General features: G+C 42.3%; 1 protein-coding gene across 4 annotated transcripts; it reads right to left on the reverse strand.

Annotated features, from left to right (window-relative positions):
* Positions 1-37: 37 nt before the first annotated feature.
* kat6b (K(lysine) acetyltransferase 6B) lies at positions 38-24,317 on the reverse strand. Of its 4 annotated transcripts, none has more exons than XM_039787338.1 (17): positions 24,045-24,317; positions 20,817-21,679; positions 16,042-16,150; positions 14,261-14,376; positions 13,991-14,072; positions 13,362-13,491; positions 11,930-12,891; positions 10,700-10,821; positions 9,792-9,904; positions 9,520-9,661; positions 9,222-9,383; positions 8,558-8,651; positions 6,801-7,032; positions 6,348-6,507; positions 5,650-5,919; positions 4,526-4,814; positions 38-4,147 (listed from the first exon to the last, which is right to left on the reverse strand). In XM_039787338.1, exons 2-17 carry the CDS (start codon positions 21,432-21,434, stop codon positions 1,338-1,340), a joined length of 6,411 nt encoding a protein of 2,136 aa, XP_039643272.1. In that variant the 5' UTR covers positions 21,435-21,679; positions 24,045-24,317; the 3' UTR covers positions 38-1,337. The 4 variants fall into 4 exon arrangements, with proteins under 4 accessions (XP_039643272.1, XP_039643271.1, XP_039643275.1 ...); XM_039787337.1 differs by lacking the exon at positions 24,045-24,317 and adding an exon at positions 22,723-22,931; XM_039787341.1 differs by lacking the exon at positions 24,045-24,317 and adding an exon at positions 22,723-22,923 and having other exon boundaries at positions 12,836-12,891.
* Positions 24,318-24,800: the final 483 nt, after the last annotated feature.

The raw sequence follows: 24,800 nt of genomic DNA on the forward strand, positions 1-24,800 counted from the left end.
GCTAGTAAATATTTCAAATTAAAAGAGAACAATCAAGTACATGGTCATTATAATTTATTCTTATGCTAAAATGTACAGCATTTTAAGTGACTGACAAAAGGAGAAAAGTCATAAATACAAGAATGTCATTCTGTCTGATTTTTGTGCACATAGCCAGGTATTTTCCCCCTGTTCTTACCAGCAACTCTGTACAGGTACAAAGGCTACAAAAGAGCAATATAAACAAAAACACAAGTACAAGTTGCGTTTTACATGCAATCCATTAGCTTAGTTTGGTCTATTCACAGGCTCTATTCTTCTACACTTCGGTAAAATATAAATCCAACATTTTATAAAGATAGAAAACAAATCTACAGATGGAATGAAAAGGTAGCTTTAAAGGCATTATGTAAAATATCAACTTTGGACTAAATTTATATTTTCTTTATTGTTATTCATTGTTATAATCATTTAGTTATTTTTAAATTCTGCCACACTTCTGGACATTTTGAAATGTTTTAGAATTTTCAGGGTACAAACACTGAGATATGCTTTGTTATTTTGACAGAAATCAGTCTGCTTTATTAAACAGAAAGCTGCCTCAAGGAGATCTGTTACAAAAGACTTCAGAATTATACATACATAGCAATAAAACCTCTTAAACCGAACAGAAAACAGGACTAAGTTTACATTTTTTTACATTATTAGAATTAACAAAATATAGTTTCATCTTTCTCCCCGTGGAGGGAAACCTAATAAAAGGCCAGATATCTTTAAAATGGCTTGCTATTAAGCACAACACTTGTACAGTACTACTCAATGCACTGTCACTAACAGAGACTGAAGCATGCTAGTTGTCACTTTACAAAATAGGTACAATAATTTAAATATACAAAGGCATGAGTATAGTACAAACTAATTGTCAGCACTGTTAGACAGGTACACTGAACAGGTTCAAACAGCCACTAACTCCACTTGTAGCAGGCACATTAAATGGCTTCATTTGAGGCTGCTACACGACTGCAAGACCACTGATGAAATCTCTACCGCTGAGCTCTGAACGCCGAGCTCTGAACCCGCCTGCTCTAAAGACACATCAGAGACACAAACACTAATTAAATAGATTTTCATCGTAATGATGTAAGGCTTCCCATCTGGAGAAACAAAAATACTTTTTAACATTAGCTTCAAAGTTTACTCACTGAATTTTTGCATTCTTTCCAAGTGCTGCTGCTGGTTTTTAAGTATTAAACAATAACAAAAAGACACTCAAAAAAAAACGAAAACAAAAGGCCAGATCAGTGCATCTTTAAACAGCAAAATGCACGCGAGAAGGACCAGCTTAGTCCTGCGGAGAGTTACCGCCTGATGAAAGGCCCTTTCAGGGACTGCTTGGACATGCCTGTGTTCATGTAACCATGGTGACCAGCTGGAGTGTACACCATGTTGCCATGTGGTGGAGCCTGCATGGGCTGCTGGGGGTATGGCTGTGTTCCCATCATGCCCATCTGCATAGAGTACTGGGGTGACTGGTTCATATAGGCATGGTTGCCATGGTAGCCACTGTTCATCATGGGCTGACTCATGCTGTAGCCATTCATGGCGTTGAGGGAGGGCATGTTCATGGAGTTGACATTGTAGGCTGGTGCCGGCATGATGTTCATGCTCATGTTCATGCGCGGCATGGCAGCCAGCGTCCTGGATGGTGCCTGCATGGCCACAGTCTGTGGCGGCCGGGCGTACATCTGCTGCTGGTGGTGGGACAGCGGGGCAGACTTGGACCTTGCAGAGAGGTGACTCTTGGAGGCCATTTGGGGTTGGATCCGCTGCGAGGGCGGGATGCCCATGTTGCGCTGTAGCATCATGGGTGGTGGGGAGCTGAGATTCGGGGGCGGGGTCATGGTGGCCTGCACCTGTGGGTTGGGGACTCGATGCGGGGTCTGGGACAAGGAGACCAGGCTGGAGTGCTGAGATGATAGCGAAGGGGTGTTTGCATAAGATGTGATGGGGTGTGAGGCTGAGTGGTTGAAAGGCAGCGAGTGAGGGTGGTCTATGAACGTGTTGGTAAACTGCTGCAGCTTGGCCAGGCTGAGGCCAGACGACTGAGAGTAGTGCCCGCTGCCATACTCCCCCTGGTGGTTGATCCTCTCATAAAGAGCGAAATTTGGATTGCCTGATTCAGGAATGTCTGCCAGCTGCATGGTGGTGGTGAAGTTGGTGGCTATGGCGCACTGTGCCATGGACTGCTGCTGGCTGTGCTGACTGTGTTGATTGTGAAGGCCATGCTGAGCATGCTGATTGTGCTGGCTGAGGTGATTGTGCTGCAGGTGATGATTGTGGTGGTGACTATGCTGGTTGTGGGGATTGTGTTGACTGTGCTGGCTTAGCTGATTGTGTGGACCTTGCTGATTGTGTTGGCTGTGCTGATTGTGAGGGACATGCCTGCTGTGGGAGTTGTGTTGACTGTGTTGGCTGCGCTGACTGTGTTGACTGTGCTGGCTGTTGCTGGGAGGCCTCTCCACCACCACACAGCCCTGTGGCGACTTGACGTTACAGTGTGGCGGTGAGCTCAGGCTGTTTTGCTGAATCATCCCGCAGCTGCCGGGGTTGACAGCAGCCATTTGCTGGCTCACGGCACAGCTGCTCTGGGCCAGGCCACTGGGGGGGATGCTGCCATAGGAGCAGCTGTTCTGGGAGGGGCCTGCCCCACAGATGCTGCCCCCCATGGTGGAGTCGTAGCTGCTGGGGTTCTCGTAGTTCTCGGTGGTGCTCTCGATACTGCCCAGATCGCTGAAGCCGCTGTCCACCACCTGCTGTGAGTGATCGGACACCGACGGCACATCCATCATCGGGCTCGTCTCCATGTTGTGGAGCGAGGGCACTGAGATGGCACTGTGGTCAGGGCTGATCTGAGTGTAGCCACTCTCCAGAATGGAGACCGCCGGGCTGTTAACAGACCGTACCGACTGGCTGGGATGGGATTGCGCAGAGGAAAGGGGACTGCTATGGTCTGACTGGGGGCAGTCATCCAGCGAGGTGAGCTGGGGGCTCTGGGCCACGTGGGCGTAGGTCTGCAGAGTCCTGCAGGGTTCCTGGCTCTCCACACAGTCCTGGAAAACATTCTCTCTCTCAGTCTCTTGCGTCAGGGACTGAACAGCTTGGGCTGTCTCTGAGTCAATCTCTGTGCAGATTGGGGGATCCTCCCTCAGCACAGGACTGAGTGTTGGCCTCTCTGCAGGCTGAGGAGGTGGGTGATCGGGACAAGGACTGGACGTGCTCTCTTCCTCTGACTCAGAGTCTACAGCATTATCAGAGTCTACAGCTGCTACTGAAGCGACTGCTACTGCTTCAGGTGGTGATGTTGCTACTGTCGTTTCTGTCACTGCCTCTTGGATACTTTCTGCAGCGGTAGCTGGTTTATCTTCACCACACGGTACTGTAGAAACCTGCTGACTCAACTCAGAGTCATTGTCTTCTTTTGGATCTAAAAAAGGTGGGGTGCATTCAGGTATTTCTTTTGAACTCTGTTCCAACTCTGCTTTGCTGCTCTCAGGTTCTGCTGCCTTGCTGTGACTGTCATCTTCATCATCTGCATCCTGATCCTCTATTTGAGTTCTCTGCTCGTCCTCCTCCTCATCCTCTGCATTGTCATTCTCCAGTGATTCAACACCCACTGCGCTGTGTTCCACATCTTTGGCTGGGGAGTCCTGCCCGTGTTCACTCTCTTGCTGGTCGTCTTCTGGTGGTTCTGGGGAATCAGCTCTGTCCTCGGGCCTGGGGGACGTGGCGGCAAGTGAGCACACCGGAGAAACCGCTGGCGATCCTTCAGGGGAGCTCGACTTCTGGGAGCCAAGGTCAACAGAACTTGGGGGCTCAGAGAAGAGCCTCTCTAGCGTTGTATCTGGACTAGTCGAGCACTTGCCTGCTTTGCTGCCCTCGTCGCAGACAATATCCTGTTCTGGTTCCTCTTTTGCTTCTTCAGTGTGAATATGGTGCTGCTCAGCCTCCATTGGGGTTTCAGGGGGTGTGTAGAGGTTGAGCTTGAAGCCCATCTTTCTTTCATTCTTAACCCTCCATTTAGGAGGGCCACGTTTCACTCCTTTTGGCCAGCCTTTCTTCCGTTTCACTGGACGGGGTCTGGTGGGTCTCTTAGGATGGATGTCAGCTCCTACAGGTTGAAAAAATGAATTAAAATCAATTTATTGTTCTGCCAGAGAGATAGAACAATCTGCTATAAAACAATTGGTAACACTTTACTTGAAGGTATCTACATAAGAGTGACATGCCACTGTCATGAACACATGACACAGTCATGACACATGAACCCTAACTCTAACCCTAACCATAACTTGTCATGACAAAAACCGAATGACAATTACTAAAAGAAGCGTTATGTCATAAACATTTATGACTTGTTTATAATGTTTATGACACGTTCATGACAGTGTCATGTCACTCTTATGTAGATACCTTCAAGTAAATTATAACCATTTTATGAGCGATAATGTATTACAGAGTATTTTTACAACAGTCAAGATGCAAATACCTTCTTTCCAGTGTTCATGATTGTCTTTGTGTGCATTTTTCTCCAGTCTCGGGCGACCTCTCCGGCGTTTCATTGGTGTAATTGGTGTCTTGTCTTCCTGTTCGTCCTCCTCATCTTCCTCCATCTCGCCCACTCTGCAGGTGCGCTCCAGCAGGGGCATAGGACGCTCATCCTCGGAGTTGTCGAACGGCTCGTTCAGCACTTCTGTCGTCTCAGAGATGGTTTCTGTTGTTACACTGCTGTTTATTCTCTTTCTTTTACGCCCTCTCTTCTTGAGCACAATGGTTCTCTGAAAAATAAACAAAAGAGGGACCAGTGAAAACAGAATACGACCTCCATCAGAGTAGAGTAGTTTTGTAAAGCCTGAAAACAAGGGCACTAGGTTGATGAAGAAATTCATTCAGGCTTTTGTGCTAAATGTAAAATGTTGAAACCACACTGTGAGACTAAATGTTTGAGCAATGCAGCCTGGTGTGGAAAACCACAAATGAGACAGGCAGAGTAAGCAGAAACCACGGTCTATATATTTAACATTCTCCAGTTGTTTCCCACCGGCTGCCTACAACTCAACCGCTTTCCTCTCCGAGATCCTTCACAAGAAGGATGTGAAATCAATACTGTAACTAATGCACTAAATAAACTCCAACAGCCAGTGTCATTCTTTTCTGGTTTCCATACTGTTTTTGTTGAAAAGGTCTCACTGACATCATTCATTCAGATGTAATATTATCTCCAGCACAAGGGGGCAGTGCCATATAGACAGAGCAGATGTGAGAAGCACAGAGGAGGGCAGTAAATTAACCATGACCATTGACAATAGTACAAGGTTTAGCCTGCACAGTCTCGACACCAGCAGTGAAAACACAATCTATTATCTACAGCTGCAGGCACACAGGGAGGCTCCAGATGACAGGAGGAAGCCACTGAACCCTCCACTGAATTCATGAATATTTATCAAACCTTTCCATCTCACCAGAGCAAACAACATGGTCTCTAATGAAGGAAAATACCTAATGATATACATTCAATTCCACTTTGTCCTGGAATAAAACTCCAGATAATCAATGAGATAATCCCACTGAGGGAAAATAGATGACTTCACATCAACAAACAATAAAAGTCACCTTTCTCTTGGCTGCAAGCATTGCGTGGGCTTTTGTTAGGATGGGTGGTGAGCCATCAGAGTCATCGTCGTCATCATCAGCTTCGTCATCACTCACTTCCTCCGACTGCTGGATGCGCCTGGTCCAGGACGGTGCAGGGCGGCGTTCATAGGTCCTGTAGGGAACCTTACAGTGGACCTTTGTGAGAGGTTGCCTGCTACCGTGAGTCATCATGTAGCCCTCCCTCTCCTCCTTCTCCCAGCAACTGGCCTGCTCCTTGAGCCGCTCAGCCTGGTAATTAAACAGACAAGACACATTATCTCTGGGAAAGGCGCACGCACAGCTCCAACATCTGAGCGATGATGCTAATGGGAAAACAAGAGATTGGAATTAACATCATGACAAATGAATCACCGCAGGTTTCTCCTGATAATAAGAGCAGCGTCCTGATTGGATGTCTGCCCGTCATGGAGGAAACATTTCCGTTAAGCAACCGTGGAAAGATTGCATTTCATGGAATATTCAGCACTATCAATTATGTAGTGAACTGATTTAGGGCAATTTTGCACAACATTAGATGCCTGCTGACAGTGATAATGCTTTCCCCATTAATGGCCTCTATTTGAACTCTCCAGCTAATCAAACAAACATCCAAGAACAGCATTGCAAGCAAGTGTAAACAAATAACAACTGGCTCCTGATTGAACAAAGAGACTCACATCCATCTCTGCCTCCCTCTCCTCCTCAGACAGGACAGCATTGAGAGTCATGGAAGGTGTCCAGCGCAGGGCGTCAGGGTCCACCTCATTCCGACGTGGGTTAGCCCTCAGGCTCTCCATGTGCCTCTGAATCAATCGCTCTCTTCTGATCAACACAATCCTAGGTCACAATGAGAAAAGCCCATGAGTTCACGTCAACAAAAGAGTGAAGCACTAGCCAGGGTAAACAGAATGTAGACAGAAGGTGATGTGTGGTTAAATGCGAGCATAAAGACGAGCTCTTTGGGACAGCAGGTGCTCCGTGTCCTTGGGGGTGCTTAACCTGACTTACTTCTGTCAATATTCAGCTGCATTAATGGATACGCTGTTAAAAATACCCGCTGGCCTGGATAAGTCAGACAGCCTAGAGAAGCGGCAGCACAGGCTGAAGGAGACTGCGGCTCGAAAACTGACCTGCCATCCTGTCTGTCAATCATGCCGAGCTGCTGGAGAGTAGCGGCGATGTCATGTGGACACATCCCAGTGGCCCTGCTTATTCCTTTAACACTGATGTGTTTATCTGGGTGCTTATAAAGGTACTCCAGTATGACACTTTTCCAATATGCCAGGTAGGATAAGCGACCCAGATCTGACAGCGGCTTCTCCGGGGAGCCGGCTTGTCCTTCTTGCCTGGTGAGAAGGTAACCTAAAAAGACAAGATTCAAACAAAAACAAAATGCTTTAGTCAAGCTAGAGGCTGCTGCTGGGTTATTTTAGATTGCAATTCAATCCCTTCACCCCCCTCCCTTATGGTAAACATATTCATGCAAGGATGTGACACCAAACCCTGGTTGGGATTTCACCTTCAAATAGTATAAAGGGAGGCGATGCAATCAGTTTTCCTCCCCTTCAACCTCTGTCAAAAGCTATGATACATGCTGGCAAGGGCAACAAAGGAGGTTGATAGAGGGGAGTAAAGAGGAAACAAAGCGACAGAGCGAAACAGAGAAGCAGCTGGATGTCATTGCTCACAAGAGACTGCACTTAGGAGAGATAACGAACAAGAAAAAAACTAATACTAATATGTATCTGTGTGTAATTAGTTTTATAGCGGACCTGTCAAGGGTCATCCATTATGAGCGGCATGAAATTAATTAATGCCTTTTAATGTGCACCCACTGCCGAGAACCAAACAAGCAAATCTAATCACCAAACATTGAACACATAATATTCCAGTAATCATGACAATATTCATTACTAAAGCCAAGAAGAGGAGCCTGTGATAACAAACGCTTAGCGATGAAAGTTCAAATAAATGAATTGGAAAATAAGTCAATTTTTTCAATTTGTGTCACTTTACAAGTATATTATAAGTGTGCTCAGAGTTCTTTGAATTATGATTTGAAAGGAAACATTTTTCACACAGGCACCCACTAATGCTCTGCTCTCAGAGCTACCTGAGACAAAGTGTTCCTCTAATACAATCCAATATAACAGAAAATCTTAATCTAAACAACTTCCAGCTCTAACGCTACATTTTCCAATAAAGCCTTCAAAGAGCTCAGAATTCAGCTGTGTTCAATCTCCCTTAATCCCTGTCTTTGTTATCAGCACACTCTCAATATCACAGATCCTCTTGCATCTCTGTGTCTCAATGGCTCCCAAAGTGAACAGGAAATCAAATGCTCCATTACCGCCCGCCCTCCCTCTTTTCCCTTCTCTTCATCACACACTAACTCAGCAAAGAGAAAACTCTTCAAAACAATAAAACGTCTATAATGAAAAAAATAAAATAAAACCTGCCTGCCTTTAACACAGAAATCCACTCAAGGCAGCAACTGTTTTCAAAACTGTACCGCAAGGCTTTAAATATTGTATGTGCTGGATTAACTGGACTAAAACATAGAAGCGGTATCCACCTCATCACGAGTCAAGGAGAGAGAATTGGGGGCATTTTCGATGAAAAAGCTCTTCAGGCTTAGGTAAAATACTATTGGCCATCAAATAATGTATGCAGCCAGAATGTTATGTTTTTCACTCTTAATCTTCTGTGATTGCCTAAGCACTGTACATGAATGCTCTTGATTAGGCTACTTCAAAGCCTTAACCATATAACAAAACCTTGCCACAAGCTACAAATTCACCCCCTGATCTCAAATGGTTTGTAAAGACCAATGAAAAAAAAAAAAAAACTTAGTTCTGTGGTCTAAAAAAAGCATTAAGGAACTTACTGAAATCAATAAGGAACCTTCCAAATCCTTGCCTTTGGTACTGAGGCATAATCATTATGCAGGAGACATTGTACTTCTGCTGGCAAAGCTTTTCCTGAGGGAAGGAGAAACAGATCAAGTATGTCAGAGCTCTGCTGAAGCTGGCAATTTACTGCACCTGCCATTGTCCTTGTCTAAAGCAGTGCACATGCATGCCACGCACACACAGGGCGATGAGCTTTCACTAAAACCTATCACTCTGTTCTGAATTGTAGCTGCAACGTATGATAATTATCTTTTTGTCGGTTAATCTGTCAATTAGTTTTGGATTATTCGATTAATTGTTTCATGTATAAAATGTTAGATAATAGTGAAAAATGTACCAGAGCCCAAAATCTCATCTTCAAATTACTTTTTTTTTAACATCATTAATTGATTCATTAGTAATCAATTAACACAAAAGAAGACAATCCTCACACTTTAGAAGCTAGGGCAGACTACTGTTTGGCATTTGTTCTTGGCTAACAGGTTAATTGACTAATCATTTAAGCACTACTATGAATAAATTCAATCCACGTTACAAAAATGGAAAGATGACAGTAGGGTCTTACTGTATCAGTATCACCATTTAAAAATTATGTGCGGTGTTCCTTCATTTCCCATATAATCACTCTGTAATTCTTACCTTAGAGAAATAGCCCACAAGATGACAGCCTTTCTCATCATTCTTTGTAAGTATGTAGAAAAGGAAAGGCTCCACATCATAATACAAGGTCTTGTGATCCAGGAAAAGCTTGGCTAACAGGCAGAGGTTTTGGCAGAATAGTTTGCTGACATTTCCATCAACCTAAACACGGAATAAAAAGACCAAAAGGACACTGTTCAAACAGTTCCCTTTTTTCTCCTCTTCCTCCCAGAAACCCATTCAGTGGAATATCATGCAGCATACAGTTATTGCTTTATTGCTGTAAAGGGAAGCTGACCTCAAATACTGAAAGGTCGTCCTTTCTGTAGATTTCATTGGCTGGTGGGTGAAACCAGCCACACTTCTTTGTGTGTCTCTGGAGAATGTTTTTGCTCCTCATGTACTTCAGACAGAACTCGCACAGATAAAGCTTTTGTAATCTGACAAAGACAAAGAAAAGGCTGCAGTTTGTATTTCAGCATGAGAGGTCTTTAAAAAGAACATTCAAATAAAAATGCAACTCAAGTAATAAAGAAAGTGGCATTGTTTGTTAAGTAAAAGCAACATTACCTTGAATATTCAGGAGGGTAAGGCGACGAGTGCCAGGTTTGAATCTCATACTTCCCAAATTCAATGAGGGCAGGGCATCGCACAGAGTCTGTGTTCATCAGAGATCCAGTTCTCTGTGAAAAGATTCAATAAAAGCAAATTAATAAATGTGGTGACCCATATTATTCAATCTTACAGTGTCTCTTTTAACCAGTCCATAAATATGGCATTGTGGCAAAATTCTCAAATCAAGATGGTGGACTTACGAAAGATAATTTAAATCTGACCAAGATCTGTCACTAGTAAGACCTTGATACTTATTCATCATCGGGGTTCTGATCTACTTCCTATCAGAAAAGCAATGCATTAAAAAAACATATAGGATGAACGTGAGTTTATATTTGACCCATTTTGCACTGAAAACTTAAGAGTAGATATTGTAATCTAATATATCCAATATCTCTAGATATTGTAATGTAATCAACATAATGCTGAGATACCTTCCAATCTACTATTTTTTTCCGTGTCACCCACCCCTACCCTTAAAACATCAAACTGCTCAGTTACCTCAAAAACTACTCAACTGTCCATATTGTACGGAAACAGGAGGGAGAATATGGCATGAAGATAATTGAAGATGATTGGGAAATTGGGCAAATCTAGACTAAGACTACAAACTCATGAATTGGAAGAACATAATGCAATATTTTGTGACTCCAAAATTGAAATTTATACAAAAAGGTTCTCCTGTACAAAATGAATGCTGGAGGTAGCAAGACTTTTATGCCTATAACCCCTTATATACTGTATGTCACTGAAAGACCCTATTATGTGTTGCCCATGTCAGTCCCCTTGTTTAACTTGAAAATCTCTAATCCGAAAACTCCACTTAATGTTGAAGATGTTGAGCCCTGTCCCCAGTATCTCACCTGCACGGCGAGTTCCTGTACATGAGTGAACGTCTCAATGTCCTCTTCTGAGATGTGGTCTCTGGACATGGCTGCAAAGTCAGTTTGGGCCTCCTGCTTCACACGCAGCTCCCCGTTGTGGCCTGTTACAGGCACAATAACACAACATCAACACATCAGATAGCACATCAACACGGCCCTGTTTGAAGCAGCCGTGGCTGAATAATCTCATAAATGCATTCTATGCAAATGGGTTAATACTGAGAGTACTGCTGCTGAGCCTGTTTGAGGCCGTGTCTCTGAGGAATTTCATAATGTATCATCTTTGCATGTTTATATGAAAATCCCTAATGTAATGAAGTGAAACTAAATCACTCTAATTGCGTAACCGCTTTCATGTGCTTAGTCATCCACCAAGACAGTTTCCCATGAATGAAGAAGCAGATGCAGGGAAGGGAGCGAGTGTCGACATGAAAAGCAACTGATGTTGGAAAGCAGGCAGTAATTTTATGAAAGACATCAACACCATGACATAACCACCAAAACAAAAACCCATTTTAAGAGGACGTGATGTGTCATTAGCATATTTATGGAAATGTGCTGCTGGGGTAAGTAGTGTTTGTGCAGTATATTGTTTAGAATTGCTTGAAAGATATATCCATTTGTTTTTCCTACGTGTTATTTTTTTAAACTGTGACTTCACTCCTGAAGACAGTGAAATGTAAGGGTTACTGCACTTCTGGCTATAATCATCATGTCAGCTCAGAGTCAACTTGGGTGGGTGAATCACTGGGTTGTATGTGTCTAATGACCGCTGGAAGTGAGGTTGAGTGGAGACAGTGATTTCAAGAATGAGGGTGGGATGAGGAAGAGTGCTGATGTGACTACAGCCTCTACTAGGTAGTGATCACAATGTGCGCACTACTGCAGAGGGTCAAGGACAGAGCAAGGAGCAACATGAGGGAGTTAGTGGGCCATGCACTATGACAAAAGCCAACGGGCGAGAGGATGGAAGCCACGTAAACTCCGCAGCCAAGTCAAAACGCAACGAAACTGGGTTAAGAAACTAAAAGAATTCAAATTAGGAAGAAGATTAGTAGTTAGAATGTTGAGGGTGTCTTCTCAAAGAAAAGATTAGCTTTGGTCTGGAAAAAAATAACTGCGAGTGACAAGCTTTAAAAAAATAAATAAAGAAGAAGCTTTAAAGGTGTGGAGACGCAGGTCTTGGCTGGAATTTCGTGCCTTGCTTACCATGATTATTCTCAGGTTTAATTCTTCCGTCTGTCAAGTCTCCCTTTCCTGGTGATGGGGCTCCCTTCTGAGGGCTTACTTTATACCTCAGCCTGCCTAGTGTCCTGTGCTTTTTAAGGAAGGGGTTACGTTTGAAATGACTGACCATCTTAAATGGGTGTCCTCTGGGTCGGCCTGGCCCAGCAGATGTGGAGTGTAACCTATTTTTATTAAACTCGTTCTTTCCAAGGCGCTGGGGCCCCGTTTTGGACGCATGGGGTGAATCCTGCTTACGATGCAAGCGCTTAGGCGGCGCGTAGCAAGGTAGTCTCTTTTTCCGCGACTGTCCCTGAGTAGTATAAATGTGAGAGAGTCCGTCAAATAGTCCCTTAAGTTGGCTGCTATTGCAGAGACTACTCAGGGAAGGAACACTAGACTGGCTGGAGGAGCTCTGTGGCGAGTTAGCAGAGGTGGAGCTGCTGGACACCTGAGAGGGGGGGCTAAGTCCCGGCAACGTGGGAGCAGGAGGAAGTGCAGAGGAAGAGGGGGTTATCTTTTGAGTGGCGTCAGCAGCAAAGGCAAACGGCTCTGGTTGATTGGACAGTTTGGGCAGACCCTTGTCTCTAGAGCTTAACTGTGTGGCGGGCAACTCTACGGCTACAGCTCGCGAGCGACGGCCCACGGGGGAAGGGGTAAAGAATTTGGAAAGCCCATCAATAAGCCCTTTGGTTTTCTTGTTAACAGTATGTGTAGCTGGGGTGGAGGTGGGCGTGAGGGGGGGAGTGGTGGTGGGAGTGGAAGTGGTGAATTGGGTGGCGTCGACCACACAACAGGGGTCTGCAACAGCCAATCTGTCTTGGGCGTCCTTCACAGATGCAGCATGACCAGATGAAGGTGTAGAACAGACGGTAATCTTTTGACCCCTACCAGGTGACCCCCTTCCTCCAAGTGCTACCATGGAGCCGTCACCACTGGTTACAGACCTGCGAAGACAAGAAATCGCTGCAAGTTCAGATCTCACTGCCACACGTGTAATGTATGTTTGTATAACAATGTATTGCTTTTTTAATTCTTTGTTTTTGCATGAGTAACGTGTTTTTTTTGGAAGCAATCAAAACATTTTGCATCCAAAAAACTCAGTTCAATCGTGCCACAGTCTATTATTTTTGATAAGAAGAGAAGATTTCCCTGTTGCTTGTATTTACTTATTGTTTGCCTGATGTGTTCTAGTTCTCTGAAAAGGATCATTTCAGTTTATTACAGCTTGGATGTTATTTTAGTAGTTTTGACCATAACCTTAATCTGTTTTGATAACACTGTACTCACCGAAGTAATTGCTCAGATCTGAAAACATGCAAGATTGCACTCAACAATGTCGCCATGTTCCCAGATCTTAGCAATTAACTCAGAATAAACGTTGTTATTACCAAAATTAAGATCTCTTAACACTTACATTCTTTGTTTGAGCTTATTTCTGGGCCTTCCGATTGGCTTTGCATATCGACGTTTGATCTGATCGGCTTTCTTGTGCAGCAGTTTCTTCCCATTCTCCTTCGGCCTGCAGACTTGGCAGATCCAGGTACCTGGAGGGTGTCCAAACACAGAGAGTAACGTTTGAGTGGGTTCATCAATTCAGAGGACATACAGTACATTCATCTGAAACATTTCCTTTAATACAGAGAGCTGGCGAGAATCCTGCCAGCTCACAATGACAATCAATTACTCTACATAAAGCAAAAATCCATAAGAAAAACATTGGGTCAATTCTCTGTCCAGTGGAATAGACTTTGTGTCAGGTTGTTGAGCAAAACTATGCGACTTGTATGAATTGCCTGCCAAATGTCCTACTACAGTACGCACGCCATCATTACAAGCCTCGCTGTAGGGTCAGTACTGTAATCCAGAGATAGCAAATCTCCCCGGGGATGCTGGAATAATTTGATATGCATGCAAAGCTTCTAATAAGCCAATGCTGCTTCTCTGCGTGCTGAGTGACAGCCCCAAAAGGCCGTCTGTGAAGAAAAGGCTTTGAATTGACAGCAGAGAGGGAAACAGAGAAGCCAGGCAGTGTAAACACCTCACCTTTTGGCATACTTGAAAGCGGCGGGTCGCAGCACTCCATGTGAAAGCCCCGATCACATGAATCGCAGAATAGCATCTCATCCTGAAAGGGAACAGCAGGCATGTGTAAGGGATGTCCCTGTTGCAGACATGTAACACCACCAGTCATTTAAAGTCTTTTGGAGATATAAGCCCAATTGTGCACAAGAGAGGCTTTACAAATGAGATCTTCCTCCAAGCCAACAACACAGATAATGGTGCGTTTTAAATTGTATGCAACATTATACTTACAGCATTTTTCCCCTGTATTCGACAGGAGCTGCAGGTTTTGCATTCAATACACTGCCATCGTAATCTCTTCACATTTGAGGTTAATTCAGGGGAAAACTTCAGACATGATGGATGCCCTTCAGAAGCAATTGAAAATGCATATTAGCATAACACATGTGTGCCAGTGTTGACTGTGTCACAGAGCTAGAGACAAGGTAATCCATTTATTCACACAGTAAGGTCAAATATTAACATATTACATCATCAAAACACAATGGTACCACTGTATGTCCGCAACACTTCTTTTCCCCCTGCCACAAGTTGTGTCTAAAAACAGTATGATCAAACATCTGAGCCGCTAATTACAGATAATTTGATCTTAATGAGGCAGCACACATTCTAATGGAAGCCGATCCATGAAAGTCATGTAAAAGCTTGCCTTCTCCCTCACCCGCCTCCCTCTCATGGTTGTAAAACAGCTGTTTTACAGTGAGAGCACAAATTGTGTACACTACGAGCGGTTAATGAAAACCACCTCGAAGCTACTTAGTCAAATTTGAGCTATAAAAATGTCACCAGGAGAACAATTCCTTACGGCATTTAAAATAATTGTAAGAGGTAATATTATGGGGGTTAGCAGTTTTGCCTGGAACAAAAGAACAGTAAAGGAAATGCCACCAATCTGCAGAGGGAAAAGGGTTGATCTTTGATCCGCTGTGCCTGGTGTGCTCTATAAGAACAATCTGAATTGAGCGAAAATGACTTGGGTGATTTCAGATTCTAATGGCCACTTATAGAGCATCTGCCCTTCTTGAGCCCACTGAGGGTTGCAAGCAATTTGGATCCCTTCAGCCACTCAATTTGAACATTGTTCTTCCAATAAATCCCTTAAAGGGAAGAGGAAAATGTGGAGCAAGAATGTGACATCTGCCTAACCGATGCTGAGAACTACTGCTACCAGGGTTGGGTGATATGGTAATATCCTGTATGTTTTGAGATAAAAGAAATTTGTTCACAATCACAGATTTCTCTACAACCTTTATAGTAAGGTAGCTTTGATATATTGAGTTGTATAAGGCTATTGCAGGCAATTTAGCAAGTCAATGAGCAGGAATGCTTAACGGAAATATTAAATGTGCAGGATTTTTGCATCAATGTGATTAGGTACAATGATTTGTCATGTAAAACAGACATTTCCATCAAGTTATATAAACATTTGGCCAGATGAATGTCCAGCCAGATGAATTTTCCAGAAAATGCACCAGATCATGCTATAACTCTATAGCAATAAATAATTACATATCTAACTACTGTGATATAAATATTACCACAAGAGATTCCGTGATAGAAGATGTTATCCATGTCAACCACCCCTACTTACTACTATTCTTAAGTTATCATTTTTCAAGGACAGGGCAATAACTTATTATTATTGTCATCTTTCATAGAATTACAATGTGACATGATCATTTCATGTTATATCTTTACACAATGTAAAACAATCTTGTGGTCCAAATGAATGCTTCCAAGCAAATTTAAGTTAAAAGCAAGCTTTTGATTTATATATTTTAAGAGTTCTGTCTGATTTAAACCAGAGCAATGTAATATTTTACATGGGATTTTGCATTTATATGCCATATGATATTGAATAACTATTTTTCTAAATATTGTGATAATGATTTGAACTATATTGCCCACCTCTATTCCTAACACGCATTCACTGTGTGCCTTTGCTAACATGCTAACAGTTTTGTCCAGACTACAGTATGTTGTAGCTTGTAAGAACATCCAAGGCGACTTACCACTGCTCCCACAGTCTGCACAGGACAGCAGCTCTTCTGGCCGCTTGTCCCGATTTGACTCTTTCGTTCCAAGACAGAAACTGCATATTGGGATGGGGTCAACCCGGAGCTGGGTGGGAACACAAACAGAGACAAACTGTTTAAAAACAGAAACGAGCACAGGCTGCGTATGAAGTGCTTGAAAGCCTGTTTGTTTTTGGAGATTTTATCTTGTCAGGATTTTTGAGATCACTGCAGACTTATTGCTGATTTATGCAAGACGATAACACCAGTGTGTGATTTAATGAAATGGCCACAAAAATATGAACTGCAAGCATAAGCTCAGAAGATGAAAAAAGGTGTTCTCACAGACTAGAAATGAATAATAAATGAATCTCATCCTCAGAGATATTGAGATCCACCTCCTTTATCCATTACATCTGAATGGGTATGTGATCTTAGTAATCATAGTTTAAGGGCTTAATCCAATTCTTAAAGCTTGCACTCCAGTCTGAAAGGATTAACCAGCATGTAATCAAATTACCTCAATAATAAAACATGCTCCCATTGTTACTGCCATGATCCACTGTAAATGTTGCAAGTCTCAGAACAAACACTCATTTAAAGGCTTACGTTTAAGTTCAGAAGAAGTAAAATATGAGCTCAAGGTTTAAGAGGATTTCCCCATTGATCACTCAGAATGAAAAGAGGCTGACTTCACAGAGGAAAATAGGGAAGACTTAGTGTCATCCCATCATAAAACAGTCAGTTAAAATGTGCCAAGTAGTCATAACCAGACTAAACCCACACTGAGGTACTCTGGCTTTCATAAGCTGTCCCTTTAAGTATGAGATCATATACACAAGTCTCTAAAGGAGCATCAAACAAACTGCTGCCTCCTTCTTGCTAGGCCTGCACAATTAATCGCAATCTCGATTTAATTTTTAAATGACTTTGGGGCATTTTCGGCCTTTATTTTGATAGGACAGCTGAAGACATGAAAGGCAAGCAGTTAAAGAGTGTGCTAAGAAATCATTCTGTTTTTGATACTGTACTTAAATTGGCAATTGACAAACTCCATTTATCTAGAGACTGAAGCTGTAGCTGCAGCATGTTGATTGACATGTTTTAATTATGTAAAGACATGTTTAAGGAGTTCAGATAGAGCATGTATCAGGGCCATATTTAGTTCAATGTGTTATATGTCACTATTTTTGGTAGCCTACTGTACTTAAATGGCCAGTATGTACTTTATTTTCTTTATTCATTGAAGCCTCTGTTTACAGGCTTGTGGTGATGCATAATGTGCTATATGTGCCAAAGAAAATCTATGTTAGGTACTGCCAATTTGTTTTGTCATGGTTCATACACATTACACTTCGTGAGAAAAAAATCGTGGCAGAGAATCGTGATATCAATTCTAAGCAAAAAAATCGTGATTCATATTTTTCCCCGAATAGTGCAGGCCTACTTCTTGCTTGAGAGGAAGTTTTAAACGGAAAATAACACTCACAGCCTGGGTGTGACCATAAATAACCCACCTCATCATCAGTTTACACACTAAGGCCTCGTCAATTGACTGGAGCTTTGAAGGGCACTCTGGGGATGCCCATAATTAGTTCCTGGTTTCTATGACGCTGATCAGCATCCTGACCTCAACAAAATTTGCAACCTCCAAATCTCTGTTGGTCCTGACCTCCTCCTGACCTACAGTTGAATTAAGGGAGATCTTGTTTTTTGTTTTTTCATCCGTCAACAAACACAAGACAGGAGCAACCTATCACAGCATCCAAAAGAAACCCAAGGGGGAATGCAACTAGGACACAGAGTGGATTTGGTCATTGTTCCTGGCTGTTGTATCAATTAGTTGTTACGGTGAGGGGAAGCAGTTTACTGCCACATCAATGATTACTCTATTTTAAACTCACACAGCTGTGATTATGGACATACTATAAAAACACTGAAATGCTAAAGCGTGATGAGGCTACACCTGTGGAGTATAACACTGTGGCTCAGAGGTAAATCACCAGGATTTTCTAATTGTCTCGTGTTATGGAAGAAGAAAAAAAAAAGTTGCTCAGTTGAGTTGGGCAGGTCTGCAACTGCAAACAATCTTGTTGAACAGGACTGGTTATAAGTATTCTTCATATTTCAAAAACGCATAACTAGCACTAAAATAATTGGGCAATCGACAAAAGTTTATAGATAACAATGTTGGGAATTGGTTATCGTTCAGGTCATTTATCAAGCTAAGTTGCCAAACATTCCCTGGTTTCAGCTTGTCAAATGTGATGATTTCTCTGTTGGTATATAAATGTAAATTGTCACACTCGGACAACAGAACCAAACTGAAGGTGAGCAGATTTATTCTTACCATTTTCTGACATGACAAAAACTGAACAAATAATCTAAAAGATGAATCAATAATGAAAACACTCGTTAGTTGCAGCCCTTCATGTAACCCCAATGTTTTGTTAACTGGACTGCACAATGTCTGTCAATTTGGAGTTCCTTAAAGTTAAAATCACATTTGCTCAGAGCAGAGATAAATGGATAAATATGAATATGTTGTCCTTGATCACAAGCCATTCTACGGTATCACTGCTAAAAGATGCAGCCAAAGGCACTTCAAAACAAGGCTTCAGTGTTGTTGTTACTTCAGAGTTATTACTTCTTGTTTATGTACAAAAAGTACATATGTGTCCTCTTTATCATGAAATATAATCCTGAATAACTGAGTAAACAAGTTTCTCAAGAGGCTTAAATCTCAGATTTTGGGCTACCAAACATCATAAATATGATTTATACAAGATCATTTTAGATAGAAGCAAGAACATTAATGTAAAGAGCTTGAAATGAATAAGACATCAGTGCTAACATGCAGTCTGTGCTTTCAACTGCTGAAATGCTCAGAGCTCATAGGCAAGGTTTTTTCTTTTTTTTTCTTTCACTTTTTTCTTATGAAGTCTTCACTTCATAACATAGTCTCTGCTGACTGAGCCATGAAGTCTAATCCAGGAACTGGAGAATTAATTTCCATCAGGAATATTCTTAGGCCTGGTGATTAAAACCAATAGTAATTTGCAATCTGCACAGCACAAAAGTGCGAAAATAAAGAAACAAACGCAGCTAAAGAGATGCTGATGATTTACTTGGGGATTCTAAATTAAGCACATTACAGGAAATTATGCTGCTTCAAAAGAGCAGGCTGTCCTGAGTGAGGGGGTGGGGTCTTATTAGAAAACTGCTGGTAGAGAGAGAGAGAGCTCAAATGGTTGCATAACGTAGCAAGAAAGAAAAAAACACTCATTCCTTGCCTTTGTTCCTGCCAGAGTCTCTTCAGAATCTAATAAACTCTAAACCAAGACTGCTCTTTTTCTTTTACCTCAAAGTATCTCTTATTCTCAACACACACACTTGTGCTTCAACAACTTAACAGGCAGAGATGTCTCATCCTTTGAAGTGAATGGTAAACCTGGACTGGGCTAGGTGATGTCATCAGGCTTGGAGCAATAGGTTGAAATGTTCCAAATGGAAAACAGCAGGCCGTCCTCAGTTATGAGAACCATTGCAGGACACTGTGTCTCTAAACAGTTCTCAGTTTCACTTTTGGCCTGACCACAGACACAGTCATAGTTTTGACTGCAGTATCAAGGTGTCGCTTCCTGAATATTCACTGTGAAACTGGTGGGGAGCAGGGTGACATCTCTATAGCATGGTGCTGCTCAGCTGCATAACGTGTGCATAAACTATTGGACGGCACTTCATCTTGACACATGGTCTGCAAAAAGCCCTTACAACAAACCTACCTACAACCTACTACTACTAGATGAGTGTAGACTGCACTTTAGGGCCATACAATGAAAACTATTTTCCATGAAACACTCACATTGCGCTTGACAGTGTCTTAAAATTGCAAAGCAAGTACAAAAGTGCTGTCATTTTACAGACTTTTGTCTGCAGTGTGTGTTTTAGCTAAAGCCCAATTAATAGAGACACAATCTCTACAAACTATAAACCACCCCTAAGGTGCCAAAAGCTGCGGAAACAATTCAACCTGGAAGTTTGTTCATATGGTTTTATTTACTCTCTGGGGCATCTCTGTTAGCACAAAGGTCATAACAACTGCATGCAGCCTGAGAATACTATGTCCTACCACATATACTTCAGCTGCCATTCCTCAGCACTCACTATTTGTGATGACTAGTTTATGCTCATGAGCATGCAAGTAACCAATACAATATTCCAAATCTGTTCACTGATGCTTGCTACTCACAAGATAGCCAGCCACATCCCTTAAGGCCATTAGGCTAGTGTTACATAACCTGTGGGAAGCCTACAGCAGACTGCCTACCGCACACTGTCAGCATGACTTACTGATTATCCAAGTTCTCATATTATGGAGACCAACAGCAACACAGCCCCAAAGGGACACACTCTCGATGGTGTTGTTTCTGACCTGCCGAGCTAAAGTCCCACAGATTTAAGACCACAATTGAAAAATTCCTATTAAGCAAATGCCGTTTAGTGGTGGCCCAAACTTTCAAACTTCCTCTTTGGTAATGATGTCATGGAAATGCCACTGTTCCAAAAAAAGGTCCTTGGTTCTCGCTAAACAAAGCTTTACTACATGTTAGAGCTGGATAAGAAGGTTGAAATAAATAACACATTAATAACACAAATAACGTATGTTTCCCTTTAGGGTAACAGCAGCATATGACAGACCAAAGTCCAGGGTAACATGGGAATAAGCATGAGGTGAAAGAATGAGAATGCAGAGGCCAAGGTGTGTGTACCTGGTCTCGCTCATGGGGGAGGAGTGTCACTGATGACAGGACCAAGGGGGAAGCACTTGGACACCTGGAGCCCCTTCCCTCCACACTGCCATGGCTAAGCTTATACCGCGGGCCATTTTTTAACAACCTGCCGTTGTTTACTGACCGCTTGGCTGCCAGTCGTAACCTCTGCCGGAAAGCAGGGTTATCAACAATGTTTAAGAGGTCATCCTGGTTCCTCAGATACCTCTCAATGTTCTTTAGTGAGGAGCCATGGGTATCATCCAGGCCCTCAATGGCCCTCTTAAGAATTTTATTCCAATCAATATGGCGCAGATCGCTTGAATTCCATAATGATTCCTTTGATGGCACAGACACATTTGCAGGCGGGATTGATCCAACTCTCCCAGGATTTCCTGGGTCCTTGTAAGAGGCACTCCCCTTATTTGTAACCTTAAGAATAGAGCCATCATGAACACTTAATTCCAACTGCTCAAGGACGGTCTTCTTGTCCAGTCCATGCGATGTGGCCACCGCATGACAAATTCTCTCCTCTGAAGGCCTCTGCTTTTGCCTTTTGATTTTCTGTATTGCTTCAAGAATCCACTCCGTGTACAGAGGGTTTGCCAGTTTTACCATGGTTGAAAAATTAGACTCACAAAAATCTGATCCATACAGATTCCCCGTTCCTGCTGCTGAACACTGGGTACATCCACATCGTTAGTAAGGTCAAAAAGTTATGTTCCACGTGAGAATCCACATTCTCAAGTCTTCTTAATCCTGGGTATCTGACATTGGTCTTGAGGAAAAGTTGGCACAAGTAAATTCCACAATTGTAGTCACCAGCTGACCTGGATCTTTATTTATTTAATCCCAGATCAAATCTAAAAGAAAAGAGAAAAAACAAATTGGTCAAATACATGTGTAAATTACAACCTCTCCTGCAATTGCTTGTTATTTCCTCTTATTCACATTCTATAAACTAGCTAGCGTTTTAGCCAAGGACACCTTACAAGACAGAGCATATACCAGGAAGCCCTTCATTAGAAAGTTATAAGACATGTATTAAACATATTTGCAGATTCTGAGAGTTATAGATTTGTTAGATAAGAAAGTAGCCTAATCTATATATTTTAGATTCAAAAAGTTAAATATTATTTGTTGAACTATGAAGCCTTTTGTAAAAAAACAACAACACATTTTTATGTCATAATTTAAATGACTGAATCTGAAAACATTTCATGGACCTCCTGAAAGAGTGCCACGGACCCCTGGGGGTCCTCGAACCCCACTTTGAGAATCACTGGCATATTGGATATACTAGGCCAGAGGAATGCAGGACGTTTAAGATGTGTTAAAACATGAGAAACAGATGGATAAAAACAGATGAAGGAGCTGTCATGGTTGCTAAAGAAATCCGAGTGACTTAATCCATAGTCTGGCACCATAATCCACACACCAAACCAGATGTCCGTTTCAAAAGGGACTATTTTCTGTAAAAGTAATAAGTTTTAGCACAATGACAGCTATAACTTCTACCGAGTGAAAAAGTATTACAGTCTCCTCGACAGATGCATCTAGGCTACTCGGTTTCAGATTCCTTTTCGACATAAAAAAACAAGTTCACGTTTATTTTTGCAGCACGTAATTTTCCAAAATGTCACCGTCACATGTCTAACATACGCGAACTGATTAAAAACATAAAAAGGACATCATACGTAAAGTTTAACCGTTACCTGTCCGCACGCGACTTTTGACAGCTCGACGTCCGCAACGACAAACTGATCAGCGCGAGCTTTAATGACATTTGTATAATAAATGTTCACTTCCTGACAGCTGCCGTTAGACGTTTGAGGCACGTCTGCAAATAACCACCGAGCCGTTTGACGAAGCAAGAAACCGGTAAGTTAATAACTACGTAACAAACCTAGAGTTGTGGTCCGCTGAGTTGAGCAGATAAATGACAGTGTTGCCAGCATTACTGATGTCACCTAAACAGTCGCCATTTTGTTACAATGTTGTAGTTTACATGAATCCGACATGACGCTGATTACAATCCAATGGGGTCTCATTAAACCTTACCTACACTAATGTGCCCTCCCTAGCAACTTCAATATTGGCTGTAAAGACAAGATCCGATTTCTGGTTTGATAAAGCACATGTCAATCTTTATGTATGAGCTCACTCTAGGAGACACGGCACTGGCTGTATGATCTGTCACTTCCCTCAATTGACCCGCCTCTTAAGGTGTCTTCAGTAATGAATTGATATCATTTACTTCCAACACCCATAATATCTGAACTTACTGCTCTAACCGCAGCGACAGGACATTATTAGTCATATATACACTATAAAAAGCATAAACTGGCTGAGTAACGATTAAATGAGATACATATTTAACCACATTTCCCAAGCGTTTAACGCCGGCCCACCTTTACTTAGATTCCTCCTTGAAACAGTTGGTTACACTTGAAAGTGATTTGGAACATTTTAGACTTTAATTGGCTGTTTGTTGAATCTATCATTAGTTTGCATAAAACCTGCAAAGGCTTTAGCGCTGATTTAAAGTGAAACATTTTTTTTTTTTAAATCAATTCCAGGTAGCATATCAGTACTCCTGCTGGCTAAATGTGTCTAAGCTATCGCCTTTCCCCCTCTTTATCTTCCTCCCTTTTCATTATTTTCCCGGGAGGAGCCGTAATTCTCCTGATATTTAACATTTCAACTATGTGACGTTAAATTGGCGGCGATAAACAAAGGTTCCGTTTTGCTAAAAAGTAGCTCGCTCCACGTCTGCCAGCGAAATTATAAACGTCCTGTGTTGCGCTGTGCAATAATGGCATGACCTCTTTATCACCATTAACTATCAAATATCTCCAATGAGAAAAAATAGTGAGCCCTGGAGGGAAAAAAGATGTTCAGGGGGGAATACAAGTTAACACGACTGCCGGGAGAGTAGCTCCTTCATCACTGGTTCTCAATTATGTATCGCTAGTTTCTTTAGCTCCCATTTCTCAGCTTCAGCTCCGCTCTCGTTTTCCATATTTTAGTAGGAAATGATACACAGCCTCCTTGGATTTTCACATCGTTTTGTTAGATGTTACGCAAACCGACCTATCTAATCTGTCGCCGCCGTGGGCGAGAAGGCACAACAAATAAGGGCAAGTTTCATGCAAGGATGAACATATAACTAGTATGAAAGAAAAAAACGAGTGCACATTCTACCGTAAATATTTGCTGGTAGTTTACCTCTGCAAGTTTTTCCCCCCCTCGGATACTCCTCTTCATTATCGGGGAAACGTCGAAGGATACATGTGCAGCGACATATCCGAGCGATTTCGTGGGATTTGATCTCTTGAAACGAAGGCTGAAAAGCTTGCGCCGAGACATGGAGAGGACCTGATAACAACTAATTGAAAGGTTAATCTACATAGCAGCCTGTGACAAAGTGGTACCCTCCCCCTTCTTCTTCTTCCACTGTAGACATCCCTACTTCAGTGTAGTAGAGCGGACCGTCGCCCCTTTAGTGCGCTCCTACAATGATATTGTCAATTTCACTTTTTTACCCCCTCCATCAACATGTCCAGAGATGAGCCAAGAGGAACATTTTTACACTTCATATTTTTGGTGCATTATTACTCTCCGCAGGCTACATAACACATTCATGTCATAACACCCACATTAACATTTATTCCCTATGGGCATTTTTAACTTCCATTGATGTGCAGTGGATATAAGATCAAATGTGAGTAATTCTGACATAAACACACACATTTTATTTTTAAATGAGCTATGTCTTGCACTGGCCAATACTACCCAGGGCAGTGTAGGATATCATACACTAACACCATAATCTGCTAATTAACTTCACCATGCCCAAGGAAGAGCAATAGTTGCTGGCAATAATGTAGATCATTACATTTTCAGTCTTTAGATTTGCGCTCCCCTCGCTCATTCACCAACTCTTTAGCAGCATCAGAAATCCCAAAAGCAAATTTTTCATGC

Source organism: Perca fluviatilis, chromosome 21 (genome assembly GCF_010015445.1).
Source record: "Perca fluviatilis chromosome 21, GENO_Pfluv_1.0, whole genome shotgun sequence".
In the NCBI taxonomy this organism is placed as follows: Eukaryota; Metazoa; Chordata; class Actinopteri; order Perciformes; family Percidae; genus Perca; species Perca fluviatilis.

Coding starts and splice junctions, on each gene's coding strand:
- kat6b (XM_039787338.1), bottom strand. CDS start 21,434: ATGGTAAAACTGGCAAACCCTCTGTACACGGAGTGGATTCTTGAAGCA. Junction 4,815..5,649: donor TGCTTGCAGCCAAGAGAAAG/GTGACTTTTATT, acceptor TTTATTTTTCAG/AGAACCATTGTGCTCAAGAA. Junction 4,148..4,525: donor TCATGAACACTGGAAAGAAG/GTATTTGCATCT, acceptor TTCAACCTGTAG/GAGCTGACATCCATCCTAAG.